Source organism: Rana temporaria, chromosome 1 (assembly GCF_905171775.1).
Source record: "Rana temporaria chromosome 1, aRanTem1.1, whole genome shotgun sequence".
NCBI lineage: Eukaryota > Metazoa > Chordata > Amphibia > Anura > Ranidae > Rana > Rana temporaria.
In genome coordinates, this window is record NC_053489.1 from 462377847 (window position 1) to 462392885 (window position 15039).

Sequence of the window (15039 nt, forward strand, 5' to 3'; positions counted from 1 at the left end):
AACATCTCATAGAACATATAGGGGATAAATAACATCTCATAGAACATACAGGGAATAAATACCACCTCATAGAACATATAGGGAATAAATACCACCTCATAGAACATATATGGGATAAATACCATCTCATAGAACATATAGGGGATAAATACCACCTCATAGAACATATATGGAATAAATACCATCTCATAAAACATGAACATACAGGACAGAACTAAGATCTCATAGAGCCTATAGGGGAAGAAAAAAAAAAAGCTCATCGAACATTTAGGGTATATAATCTCATAGGACCTAAAGGGGATTGAAGATCTAATAGAACCTATGGGGAATAAAGAAGATTTCACAGAACACATGGATCTCATAGAACATATTGATCTCATAGGACATATGATATAGGCAACAAAAAAAAAAGATTTCTTAGATCTAATAAAGAATAAACAAGATCTCACAGAACATATAAGGTATACCAGCTCACAGAACCTATAGGGAATACAGATCTCATAGAACTAATAGGGAGCAAATAAGATCCCACAGGGCTTATAGAGTATAAACAAGATCTCATAGAGAAAATCTCATACAGAAGTTCTCATAAAAAATAAAGGCATAGAGGAGTTCTCAGAGAACATATAAGATACAGGGAAGATGTCAAAGAACATATGGGATATAGACAACATCTCATAGAACATTTAGGACATAGAGAGGATCTCATAGAACACATAGGACATAGAGAGGTTCTCACAGAACATATAGGGTATATAGAGGATCTCATAAAGACATATAGGATATATAGATAGTATCAGGGAACGTATAGGGTATGGAGCGGATCTCATAGAATATTTAGGGTATAGAGAAGATCTCATAAGGACATATAGGATATGGAGATCTCAAAGAGCCTATAGGCTGTAGAGAGGATCTCATCGAACGTACAGGGTAGGGAAGGTCTCATAAAATGTATATGGTATAGGGAGGATATCATAGATCATATAGGGTATATAGAATATTCCATAGAGCCTAAAGGGTATAGACAGGATCCCATGGAACATATAGGGTATAGAGAGGATATCATAAATCATATAGGGTATAGAGAGGATCTTAGAGAACATATATAGTGTATAGGGGATAGCAAAGATCATATAAGGTAAAGAGAGGTTATCATAGATCATACAGGGTATAGAAAGGATACCATTGATCATATTGGGTATAGAGAGGACTGCCTAGATCATATAGGGTATAGAGAGGATATCATAGATCATATAGGATATAGCGAGGGTATCGCAGAACATATGGAGCATAGCGAGAGTCATAATGAACATATAGGGTAGAGAAGATCTTATAGAACATACAGGGCACAGAGAGATCATATGGGGGTATATAGAGGGTCTCATAGAACATACAGGGCATAAAGATAATATCACTCCGTGGGTCTCGTATAGCCTATAGAGTAGCCCATAGATCATACAGGGTACATAGAAGATCTTATAGATCATATAGGGTAGAGAAGATCCCATAGAACGTATAGGGTATAAAAAGGGTCTCAGAACATTTAGGGTATATAAAGGATGTCAGAACATATAGGGTGTAGAAAGGGTCTCGGAACATATGGGGTAGGTCTCAGAACATAGGGTATAGAAAGGGTCTCAGAACATTTAGGGTATAGAAAGGGTCTAAGAACATATAGGGTTAGGAAAGGGTCTCAGAATAGGGTCTCAGAAGGGTCTATAGAAAGGGTCTCAGAACATTTAGGGTATATAAAGGATGTCAGAACATATAGGGTGTAGAAAGGGTCTCGGAACATATGGGGTAGGTCTCAGAACATATAGGATATAGAAAGGGTCTCAGAACATTTAGGGTATAGAAAGGGTCTAAGAACATATAGGGTTAGGAAAGGGTCTCAGAACATATAGGGTATAGAAAGGGATAGGGTCCAAGAACATATAGGGTTATGAAAGGGTCTCAGAACACACAGGGCATAGAGCAGATACAATAGAATAGAACATATAGAGTATAGAGAAGAACCTATAGAGTGATGGTTGTTCAATAAGAGACACAGCAGGTGAGAAGGTCTGGTCCTCCATCATCATGCCCACCCAGCGCTCCCCCCACCTGCCCACCTGGTAAGTTGTTACCTTGAGCGGCGAAGGTGCTGCCGGCGGTAAGTATGGCCAGGGCAGGTAGGAAACACATTTGCAGGATGTATCCCAGCCTGAGCCCACAGCTGGCAGTCTCCAGCCCCTTCCTCATCCTACAAGGAGGCACACAAAGCCGGCTCCGTACAGCTGGGCACAACTCCACTTTGTTGAGCACCGCGAGCGCCTGGCACTAGTTACACTTGGAAGTGCATGGATGTGTCGGAAGTCACAAGGAGCTCATACCCCCAACGCCCATAGGAACTAACCACCGCTGACTTGTCCTGGCTTCATTAATCCTTGGTGACAGATCAATAAAAAAAAAAAAGAATCCTAAAAATAAACACAAAAATAGGTGTGCTTGTGTATCAGATGAACGGAGACCAATCCTCTGAGAAAGAGAAGCTTGCTTTCCAATCTTGCCAAGAAGTACTAGTGATGGTGAGAAGAAGAGTTCAGATCCTAGGAGCCCAGGAGGGTGAAGCATGAGGAGCTGAGTGCATGGGGAGAGGACACAGATCGCTGTGTGTATGTATCTTCTGTGTGTATCTTCTGTGTGTGTGTCTATGGGTGTCTGCCTCTCCTCTCTGTTACAAGGAGACTGGGAGAAAGTCAGCTTGTGCTACCCTGCTCCCTCTTCTCCCAGCCCTACCTCCCTGTCTGTACACAGCTCACAGCAAATACGGAGCTGGATTCCATGGACTGGGGCTCACTCACTGCACAACTCACTCTGCACATTTCTCCTTCACTGCACAACTCCATGCATAAGCCCTTCTACTGGCACATAGGCATCTCTTCCACTCCTTCCTTGCCTTTCACTGGGAGCCTTCCTTGTCTTTCCTGCTCTACTTTCAGCATTGTTTTAATGCAAACCATAATTACGGGTAAGGCTGGCGTTTGCACGTTGGAAAGTAGTCGCTTTTCAGAACATCCATCCAATTATCTAAGCGTTAAAGGGGGATGATTTGACAATCGCGAAAGGGGAAAAAATTGGAAAATCTACTGGGAACAAACAAGAAAAATCGTTACTAGTCTTATACGTGCGCACTTGTCAAAGTGGGATTAAAGCTAAATAAAAAAAAAAAAATTGTGAAAGCAGCCATTTTTTAGAACATCCGTCCGATTATCAGGATGATTTGACAATCGGTTTAAACCAGCGCAAGTGAAAAAAAAATTGACAAATCTATTGGGAACAAACACATTTCTACAAGAAAAATCGTTACTAGTCTTATGCGTGCGCATTTGTCAAAGTTAAAGTGGAAATAAAGCTAAATAAAAAAAGAAAAAAAAAGTTAAAGTGGAAATAAAGCTAAATAAAAATAAAAAAATAAAAACTGTGAAAGCAAACAAGAAAAATCGTTTCTAGTCTTATACGTGCGCACTTGTCAAAGTTAAAGTGAAAATAAAGCTAAATAAAAAAAAAAAAAGTTAAAGTGGAAATAAAGTTAAATAAAAAAAAAAAAAGTTAAAGTGGAAATAAAGCTAAATAAAAAAAAATGTAAAAAAAGCAATTTTTTAGAACATTTGTCCGAATATCAGGATGATTTGACAATCGGTTTAGACCAACGCAAGTGAAAAAACATTCACAAATCTATTGGGAACAAACACATTTCTACGCTAATCTTAAGCCTCGTACACACGATCGGATATCTGGTGGAATGTAATCCGATGGATTTTTTCATCAGATATCCGATGAAGCTGACTTTCATCAGACTTGCTTACACACCATCAGTCAAAAATCCGACCGTGTCCAAACGCGGTGACGTACAACACTACGATGTGCTGAAAAAAATTAAGTTCAATGCTTCCGAGCATGCGTCGACTTGATTCTGAGCATGCGTAGATTTTTAACTGATGGAGTTCCATACAGACGATCGGATTTTTCTATTGTTTTTTTTATCCATAGGAAAAATTTAAAACATGTTCTATTTTTTTTTTCACCGATGGATAACAAACCGATGCGGCTCACACACGATTGGTTTGTCCGATGAAAACGGTCTGTTTTTTTCGATCAAACCGATCGTGTGTATATGGTTTAAGGCAGGGTTTGACAAATTTGCTTGGAATCTAGGAGCCAGCTAAAAAAGTTAGGAGCCAGAAATGCACCCCGTCCCGACGAGCTTGCGCGCAGAAGCGAACACATACGTGAGCAGGGCCCGCATATGTAAATGGTGTTCAAACCACACATGTGAGGTATCGCCGCGATTGGTAGAGCGAGAGCAATAATTCTAGCCCTAGTCCTCCTCTGTAACTCAAAACATGCAACCTGTAGATTTTTTTAAACGTCGCCTATGAAGATTTTAAAGGGTAAAAGTTTGTCGGCATTCCACGAACGGACGCAATTTTGAAGCGTGACATGTTGGGTATCAATTTACTCGGCGTAACATTATCTTTTATAATATTAAAAAAATGGGGATAACTTTACTGTTGTCTTATTTTTTAATTAAAAAAAGTGTAATTTTTTCCCAAAAAAGTGCGCTTGTAAGACCGCTGCGCAAACACGGCGTGACAGAAAGTATTGCAATGATCGCCATTTTATTCTTTAGGGTGTTAGGATAAAAAATATATATAATGTTTGGGGGTTCTAATTAGAGGGAAGAAGATGGCAGTGAAAAATAGTGAAAAATTACATTAGAATTGCTGTTTAACTTGTAATGCTTAACTTGTAATACCAACGGCTCACCACCAGATGGCGTCAGCTCACACATCTGGTGGTAATAACTTGTAATACCAACGGCTCACCACCAGATGGCACCACCTTCCAAGCCAAGTCGCCAGGACACCATTTCTAGTCGCCATGGCGACCTGGCGCCCGGGATTTGTCGAGCCCTGGTTTAAGGCTTATGCACTTGTCAAAGTTAAAGTGGAACTACGATGAGATTATCAGACAAATGATCATCCTTTTTTTTTTTTTGCTTGCTAATCTCAGATCGAACCTGAAGAGTTTACTAAAGCCACAAAAATTCTCGTACGACAGAATAAAAATTCGGAAGTGATTTAATGGGTTGTAATGCATTTGCATTGCATTTTCAAACGACAGCTGTACTGAATAAACTAAAATCGTACAATCTGGCAACATACGTAAAAAAGTTTGTGCTTGTCCGATCTGATAATAGCGTATGAACTGTGATGATCGACTCTCGAAAGCTCAGTACTAACGATCAGATTATCGTCCGATCGCTTTGAAAGCGGTATTTTTCGCTTGATTTTCTGATCGTGTGTATGGGGCTTAAAGCTTAAAGGGGTTGTAAAGCTTCATACAATCGGCGGCTATGGATGCCGAGTGTATGACATGGGAGCGCACCCGCAAGGTAACCCCCTCGGCAGAGAGCTTCCCAGAGGGGGTTATCTAATTCAGGGAGGAGCCACGAGAGCCGCTGGGGGACCCCAGAAGAGGAGGATCGGGTGCACTCTGTGCAAAACGAACTGCACAGTGGAGGTAAGTATGAATCTTTGGTGTCACTTTAATAATAATACAAAAACTGGAAGCAGGCAGCTCTTTATTGCAAAAGAGACAAGCAATGTATGTTCTGCAAAAACACACACTTACCTGCCTGCTTGCAATCTTCTATTGAATGCAAACTGAGCTGCGCATGCCGCAATGAGAAGCATTGAACCCACAGCATGTATACTCTCGAGTCCACTGCCTTTGCAGCTTAAAGTGACTGTAAAACCAGACATAAAATATGACTAAAGCATATAGTGTGTACTTAAAAAAAAGTGTTACTAAACCCACAACAGTAAAATCAGTCTGTATATGCAGTAAAGCATGCAAACCAATGCAACTGAGGCTGCATTCACACCTGAAGGCGGCGTATTGTACCGCGATTTGCCGCGACAAATTGCGGCGGTTTGTCCCGCGATTTGCCGCGACAAAACGCAGCGTTTTTTACCGTAGTTTTCGCTGGAGGGGTGATTTACACATTGTCGGCGATGGCCGAACGCCGAAGCCGCCTGAAAAAAAGGGTCAGGGACTTGTTTTGAGCTTCAGGCGTACGGCGTTTCGGCGTTCGGCGTGGAGATGTGAACCATCTCCATAGCCGACAATGTCAAATCACCCTTCCAGCGTATTTCAGGCTGCAATAGCATTGGGCGTTGAACGTAAAAACGCCTAGGTGTGAATGGAGCCTTAGTGTGCTGCTCAGGCTCTATCTGAGTGGGCTGTATAAATCCGCAAGCATCGGCCACTGGGAGTGCTGGAGCGGGATGGAGCACGTCCCAGCTCCTGTTGAGAACAAAAGAGGGGTAATTCCCTAAAACTAAGCTTTTACTTCCAGTGACCACCAATGCAGGGGGGTGGGGGGGTTGGAGGGGTTAACATTCACTGTCAGTGACCACCAATGTTGGGAGGTTAAATTTCAATGCCAGTGAACACCAATACAAAGGGTTAAGATTTACTCTCAATGACCACCAATATAGTGTGTGTGTGTGTGTGGGGGGGGGGGGGACGTTAGCTTTTACTGTCAGTGACCACCAATGTTGGGAGGTTAAATTTCACTGCCAGTGAACACTAATGCCGGGGGGGATTGGGGAGGGGTTAATGGTTACTGTCAGTGACCAGCAATATTGGGTGGTTAAATTTCATTGCCAGTGAACACCAATGCATAGGATTAAGATTCATTCTCAGTGACCACCAACGTAGGGGGAGGGGGGGGGGGTTCGATTTTACTGCTACTGACCACCAATGTAAGAAGGCTAAAATTTCACTGCCTTGTCCACCAATTCACGGGGTGTGGGTTATATATCATTACCAGTGACCACCAATGCAGAGAAGGTTGGGGGTTAAACTTCACTGCCAGTGACCACTAATGAAGGGGGAGTTAACGTTCACTTTCAGTGACCACCAATGCAGAGAAGGTTGGGGGTTAAACTTCACTGCCAGCAGTGACCACCAATGAAGGGGGAGTTAGCGTTCACTTTCAGTGACCACCAATTTTGGGAGGTTAAATTTCAATGTCAGTGAACACCAATGCAGAGGGGATTGGGGAGGTGTTAACATTCACTGTCAGTGACCACCAATGTAGGGATGTTAAATTTCGATGCCAGTGAACACCAATACAGGGGGGAAGTAATTTCACTGCTAGAACCACCATTGCAGGAAGGATAGGGGTTAACTTCCACTGCCAGTGAACACCAATGTGGATAGATTAACTTTTACTGCTACTGTCCAAAAATGCAGGGGGTGTTCAATGCACTGCAGTGACCACCAATGTAGGAGGGTTGAATTTTACGGCCAGTGACCACCAAAGCTGGGGAGGTGCGGGGTTACATTTTACTGCCATGACCACAAATGCATGGGGAGATGGGGGGGGGGGTAACTTTCTTTGCCACTGACCACTATTGATGGGGGTTATATTTCACTTTCTTTGACTAACAATGCAAAGGAGCTAGAGGATTACATTTATCTGCCAGTGGTGACCACTAATGCAGGAAGGGGCGGGGTTAAATCTCACTGCCAGTGGCCACCAATGCAGGGGCAAGGATTAAGGGGTTAACATTCATTGCCAGAAACCACCAATGCAGAAAGGTTAAATTTCAGTGCCAGTGACCCCCATTGCAAGGGGGAGAGGTAACTTTACTGCCACTATACACCAATGAAGGGGACATTAATTTTCACTGTTAGTGACCACTGATACAGAGGGTGCATAGTACTGACACCATTGCCGGGGGCTTTTATTGTGTTCACTGACACTCATGTTGAGGGTTATTAGTGTGCTCACTGAAACTAATGATGGGGTTATTGTTGTATCTACTGACACCAATGCTGGGGGTTATCATGCTCCATCTTCTTCAGTGTGTAGGGTGATACACTGCAAAAAATGCAGCAGGACCAACAATTTGGGGTGTTGGGCTGCGATAATGCACTGCTATCGTGCAGCCCTCTGGAAGTGTCAGGGCCTCTATCATTTCCAAGCTTACCACCACTGGTCTCGTGGGCGATCACTACAAACAAGCTCTGTCACATGGTGGAGGAGGTAATATCATGATCTGGGAAGTACAAAGTTTGTTTATACTTCCCATGTAGGAGGCTAGTACCTTGGTGTGTGCAGTGCAGCCTATTACAAACATGCATGTATATTGCATGTGTAGCGCCGGTGTACTTATCAGTGCAGGTGCTATGTTAAATCTAGTGGGATGAGAGACTTACTTGCTCTCATCTGTGTTTGATTTAGTTAAATTTGGCTGTCGCCAGCCCCGAGCTGTCCTGTGGGTCACTCTGTTCTCCAGAGATGCTGTCTCATCTCTGGACGGTAGGTGGCGCCAGAGGGGTTCGGGCGGAGCCGCTTCTTCCCAGCAGCCAATTAGAGGAGTTTTTCCTTGCGGAGCATGCTGGGAGGAGTATTTCTGTGGCGGTAGCCTTTGCTAGGGGTTCTTTGCGGGTCCCTGGTTCCGGGTGCGGCACCCACCTTTAGGGTGTGCGCACATCACGGGCCCCGGGCGATATGGCCTACCAGGCCGGGGCGCACGTGCTACGCGGAGTTCCCGACTCTGGGCTCTCATGGCCCGGAGCGACTGATGCTACAAAGGGGCCCCAGTGACTTACTGGGTCCCCCAACTCTATTGAGAAGATCCCAAGCGAGTTGTGCTGTTCGATGGGGAGTTGGTCTGAGGTGAGCCCGGAGGCAGGCAATCCAACAGGGCTGGAACGAACCATCGGGGATCTGGGTGACCGGATACTGACAGGTTGTATGTGGCAAACTGTCGGTCGGTAACCCTAAAAGTATACTGGGAGGATTCACTCTACTATCTGAACTTTTAAGCACTAGGCATGTGGCAGAGGTCTCATCTTTAAACCTTGAATCCTATTAGAGCCAAGTCTGTGGCAGAGACTTGTTCCTTTCCCAGAAGTTTAAGTGGCGCTCTGGCTGCCAGGCCTGTGAGAGAGGTCTGTCCAGGGGCACTTCACCCACTCCAGGTGGAGTGGCAACGTGAAAAAGAAAAATTATTGAAGGCAGGACTGCTTTCTTTATCCAAGGCCTGAATCTGTAAAATTTGTTCTTCTTTCACCAACCTATACTGTCTACCTCAAGTTGACTGTTGGTCGTGTTGACCAGAAATATTTAAAGCATTGAAAACGTCAGTCAACTGTCTGGACATTCTGTCATTGCTCTCACTGCCATCATCACCCCTAGACACATCACAGAGGTAACTTAAATACGCCAATCCCAAATCTAATCAGCGTCTCCTTTGGGGGTAGCGCTACACATGTATATCAGCATAGCAGTGGTGGGAGTCAGTAGAGCAGATATTAGTGCCAGTAGTTTTTATTTTTATTTTTTAAATATTTTTTGTAAATACATTTTTCACATTTTCTTTTTTTTTTATTGTTTTTTACAATATTATTATTTTTTTTTTACAATTTTACATTAAACAAACCTCCGATGTTTGACAGAGAAAGGGACTGAGGACAGAGCTTCCCCAGGTCATTTTCCCTGCAGCCTCAGCTGCACTGGACAGTGAACTAATGGGAAGTGCTCTGTGCTGAGCAGCTTTCTGTTCATAAACTGAAGCATAGTAAACATAGTTTACTATGCTATAGTTAAGAATGTACACAGGAGTGACCAGTACAGACCACTCACTGTGTTCATTCAGAAAAGGAAGGGGGCGGCAAATTAAATATTTTCTGACCCCATTTCCAATCATTAAACATTCCCCATAGTAGCTGGCAGGAGAATTAGGGAAGCTGGCAGCACTGCAGGGGGAGACAGGGGGCACCAGGAAGCATGGAGTATCAGCAGTGCACAGGATGATTAGGGTGTGCCCAGGCACACCTGGCACACCCTGTGGGCAAGCCTATGGGCTAGTATGAATGTAGCCTAAGGCAGATAAATTCACAATGTGAATTATACTTGTAAAAAACATAACCTGCTTTTCTATGCATGTACAAACATCCCATAAATGGATATAAATGCAGGTTTGCCAATGCCAACATAAATAAGGCCTAATTAGCCCCACAATTTGTCAAAAAAAATGTATACTTCCTGGAACATTAAATTGTGAGAATTCAGTGCTGCCTGCAGTGCTCCTTCCCTATGAACCTTCGTCATCACAGAATTTCTGCTGAAAGTACAAAACATTCACAAAATTGGCACTAAAATCCATTATACAATAAGGTCACTGTCATTGTTTACCTTGCAGCTGTTTTTCTTGCCAATCTTAGAAAATTTGTGTATTTCCAGGAGAAACTCTGTGATGATCTAAAGCAGTGGTTCTCAACCTGGGGTCGGGACCCCCTTTGAGGGTCAAATGATGATTTGTCAGGGGTCACCGAATCCTGGGCTGTTCCTGAACCCTGCAGCACTCTCAGCCTGTGGCTGCCCATTCAGTTCACGGCATGGTTGTGGGGCAGACAGAGGCTAGAGGTCAGCTGACTTCTGAGGAATGTGAAGTGGGAGGGGCTGGAGGAGACCCCATCTCCTGATTTTGGCATAGGTGTCACTGCTGCTAGACACCACAGAGCTGGAGACGCATTGAGTAATACTACCTGTGATTAAAGTTGCCATTTAAAGTCCCCACTAAAGTAAGGTGACCAGATTTTTAAAATGAAATCCGGGGACATATTGTTTGTTTACTAGTAATGGCAACAATCAGTGCTCTCTGCCCATCGCCACCCGCCTCACAGCCTCTCAAGTCTTACTCTTCAGGCCCCGGCTACTCCTGGATGGGGAGCGGAGGAAGATCACCCTGCCAGGGAAGGCAAGGAGATAGTCAGGTGGCCAGGATTTGAGCCAAGGCATAAGAACATGCGAGCGGAGCTGAATGGGCATGCGCCCGAAACTGAAGAAATATTCCCTCCGCTCCGACCAGCACATGATCATCAGAAAGGGGCACAGATAATGGGAAAAATACAACCCCCCTATGTTAGGGGGTGTGTAATTCTAATTTTTTGATTTTAATTCTGCCCTGACTGTCATTGAAATTGCCCCTGTACCCTATTAAATCCAATCTGGGGACAAAACCAGGGACAGACTTGGTCCGGGGACAGTGTCCTCAATCAGGGGACTGTCCCCTGAAACTGGGGATGTCTGGTCACCCTACACTACAGTCATAGGTGTGCGCAGCCTGTTGCATTAGGGTGTGCACCTGAAAACTCAAAAACATGGTACCGATCTCTCACTGTGTTCGTTCAGAAAGGGAAATTACCCCTTCCCCCTTCCCCCACTCATCCTGAAATATCATCTATGTGCCCACTGCAGTAGCCAATGGGAGAGGAGGGAAGCCAGCCATACTGTGGGAGGGGGCACCGGGCAGCAGGAAGAATCTGCACTGCAGGGAGTGATTAGGGTGTGCCTGGGCACACCTGGCACACCCTGTGCGCACGCCTATGACTACAGTTCTCAGATCAGCAGGTGATCTTTCCCAAGTTGACCAGCACTGTCACTCATCCCCCCCAAAAGGAGTAAGAGAAGGAATAAAAATAGAGAATACATGGAAGGGAGAGAAAAAGAGGGAGAGAAAGAACAGGAAAGATGGCTAGAGAGAGGGATGGGGGGGGGGACAAGAAATTAAAATAGACATAAAAGGGAAAGAAAGGAGAACCTAAAGAGATGGTGGTACATCCTAAAAGGTACCAGAAGGGGTTTTAATACTGTACAAGTGGAAGGGACTCAGGGAGCCCTAAATGTCCGTGGGCTAGGGGCACAAATTACTTGTCTTACCTTGGGTGCTGACAACCCACGCTACGAAAATTCTACTGTTAAGGGTCCCCACAACCTGGGAAATTTTATCAAGGGGTCACAACACTATTAAGGTTGAGAACCACTGATCTAAAGGGTGTGTGGGGGGATAAGCTGTGAGTGGAACGAAAATCTCACAATCTTGTTTTCCTCCATGAAATCTTGTTTTTTTTTGGGCTGAATTGTGGTTATAATGTCTTTGCTTAGACACCAGACATGGGTTTTCTATGTACACCTCATATAGATTGCCATCCTTTGTTTGGCTGTGATACTATCATGTGGTGATGTGGTGACAGGGTCTCTTTAACCCCTTATGCTCTGGAGAAATCGTTTTTTTATTTATTACACTTTATATCATTATTTATGTTTTAAATCAGTCAGAATATTTTCCTGCCATAACCACTAATCTGTCAGAATAATCTTTTCTGAAAGAAGGCCCTATAGAATAAAAAGAAGATAGTTAAAAGTTTGTATGTTACATAATATTTGAGCAACTGTTTATCAAATCAATATTTTCTGGGGAAAAAAATACACTAAAATTCATTTTAGCATATACAAACACCAAATAATTCCTGTTTTTTTTTGGTGCAAAATACAAAAGATGAGGCCGTGTTGAGTAAATAGACATCGTGGGGTAGATTCACGTACCTCGGCGCATTAATACACTGGGCACAGCGTATCTAAGATACACTACGCCGCCGCAACTTTTTTTTTTTTTCGAATCCTCAAAGAATTTGCGCCGGAAGTTACGGCGGCGTAGTGTATCTTTGGCGGCGTAAGGGCGCGGGATTCAAATGGATGTAATGGGGGCGTGTTTTATGTAAATACGTCGAGACCCGACGTAAACTACGTTTTTTTTAACTGCGCATGCGCCGTCCGTGGGGGTATTCCGGTGCGCATGCTCAAAATTAACCCGGAACAAGCCAAAGCTCACGACGGTGATGTCATTCTACGCAAATCCCTATTCGCGAACGACTTGCGCAAACGACGTAAAAATTTCCAAATTGTACGCGGGAACGCCGGGCATACTTGACATTGAGTACGTCACCATATAGCAGGTTTAAATACACGCCAGAAAAAGCCGAACGCAAGCGACGTAAACATAATGCACCGGCCGGACGGACGTTCGTGGATCGCCGTAACTAGCTAATTTGCATACTCTACGCAGAATTTGACGGAAACGCCACCTAGCGGCCGCCGAAAAATTACAGCTTAGATCCAACGGCGTACTAAGACGTACGCCTGTCGGATCTAGCCGAGATGCCGTCGGATCTTGTTTTGAGGATACAAAAGAAAGATACGACGCGCACAATTTGAAATTACGCGGCGTATCAAGAGATACGCCAGCGTAATGCCTTTGTGGATCTGCCCCCAAATGTGTTAGGCCTTAAAACGAATTCTGCCTGCGAAAACAGTGAAAAATTACAATATCCAAAAATTGTCAAAGGGCGATATTTTTAATTTCTTAACAGCTCATAAGTTTAGAGTTAACTATAAATGAGGGGCATAGAATTATTGCTCTTACTCTGGCATGCGCAACGATACACATTACAGTATGTGTTACACAATTGTTGTTTACTCACATGTGTACCCCCAACGTATGCTTTTGTGTTGGGGTGTGTGTACATGGGGCGACGGTGTATTTACATTTTTCTTTATATTTTTCTTTATTTTAATATGTTTTTAATTACAATTTTACATTTTTTACAATATCATATTGCTGTCACAAGAGGACTATGGCCTTGTACACACGAGGAGACATGTCCGATGAAAACGGTCCGCGGAGCGTTTTCATCGGACATGTCTGCTGGGAGCTTTTGGTCTGATGTGTGTACACACCATCAGACCAAAATCCCCGCGGACAGAACACGGAATTCGACGCATGCGCGGGATTTCGGGCCGCTGGTTAACCAGCGGACATGTCCGATGAGTCGTACTAACCATCGGACATGTCCGACGGACATGTTTCCAGTTTCCGCTGGAAACCTGTCCGCTAGGCCGGAAAACTGTCCGCTAGGCCCTACACACGGTCGGACATGTCCGCGGAAACTGGTCCGCGGACCAGTTTCAGCGGACATGTTCGGTCGTGTGTACGAGACCTAACAAGCCACCTGCGTGATAGCATTGGGTAGGTCACAGGTTCTCTTTATGGAGATATCAAGGGTTTATTCCAGCCAAATGAGTACAGGATATTACCCAACCAGCTGTCTACCTGTCTTTTTAGATAAGATTTTGACAGGGCTGAACCAGGAGCGCTCATAGCTATGCACTTCCATGTTCACACTTTTGTAGAGGAGATCCGTGAATGGGTATTCCCCACACTCCTCCTGCTCACCCCAGGACAGCTCAAGAACCACCACTAGCTTATTTAAGCTCTTCACTCTTTGGATGTACCGGAAACATTGAAAGAGCTAAAGTAGTTAGACATTAACTTGAAAAATACAGAATTTTGTAAACTGTATACAGTTAGAGCATGTATTGATCGTATTAAGTCAGTTTTGATGGGGGAATCCTTCACAATGAGCCATTGAGTTCTGTTGGTGGAGAGCCATCCTGGCCGGCAGAATACAATGATCACTGTAGGCAGCTATAGTTGTCAGCAGTCATTGCATGAAAAAAAATCCAACAGGCTGGTTGCACTGAGATCAATAGATCAACTTCAGTACAACCAGCCTGCCCTGTAGAAGTATCAAATCTTGGTTGGTCCCTGCTGTGGGATTAGGAACTATAACTGTGGAACATTATTTTGTGATTGTCACAGTAAGAAAGTATCACTACCCTCCAGTGTGTTAAAACATATTTTGAAGACACAGAAGATATGTCCTCCCACTCTCCCCACCCCCACTCTCCCCACTCTCTCGTCACAGGATTTGATTGACAGCAGCAGGAGCCAATGGCTCCTGTTGCTTTTAACCTGCCCTGTAAGAAGTGAGTGCTGCTCTCGGGCACAGTGCTGGATCAAGATCAGGTTCAGGTAAGCATAAGAGAGGGCTGAGAATGCATCAAGGTAAAAAACTTCTGCCTTTAGAAAATAAATGTAATTGCTGGAATATGGGTATATTAATGAAGGTAGTAGTAAGATTAGTTCACGTTTATTTAACTGGACAATGTAATATGTATCAATATGTATATCAATTTGTGGAAGTCTGCAGCTGATGATATTCTTATGTATCTGCCGGGAGAACACAATGGCTCCGCAGGAGAGATTCCCCTTTCAACACTGACTGTGTTGATGG

At 43.9% G+C, this 15039-nt stretch overlaps 1 protein-coding gene across 4 annotated transcripts in view; it reads right to left on the minus strand.

Annotated features, from left to right (window-relative positions):
* UNC5C (unc-5 netrin receptor C) overlaps nucleotides 1-2802 on the minus strand; it is a 490092-nt gene extending 487290 nt beyond the window's left edge. For 2 of the 4 annotated variants that reach the window (XM_040328065.1, XM_040328051.1), the window contains exon 1: nucleotides 2127-2802. In XM_040328065.1, the coding sequence (XP_040183999.1) occupies nucleotides 2127-2241 (115 nt within the window). In that variant the 5' untranslated portion in view covers nucleotides 2242-2802. The remainder of the gene's footprint in view (nucleotides 1-2126) is intronic. The other 2 variants (XM_040328072.1, XM_040328059.1) reach the window with 1 other exon arrangement.
* Between the last annotated feature and the right edge of the window lie 12237 nt (nucleotides 2803-15039).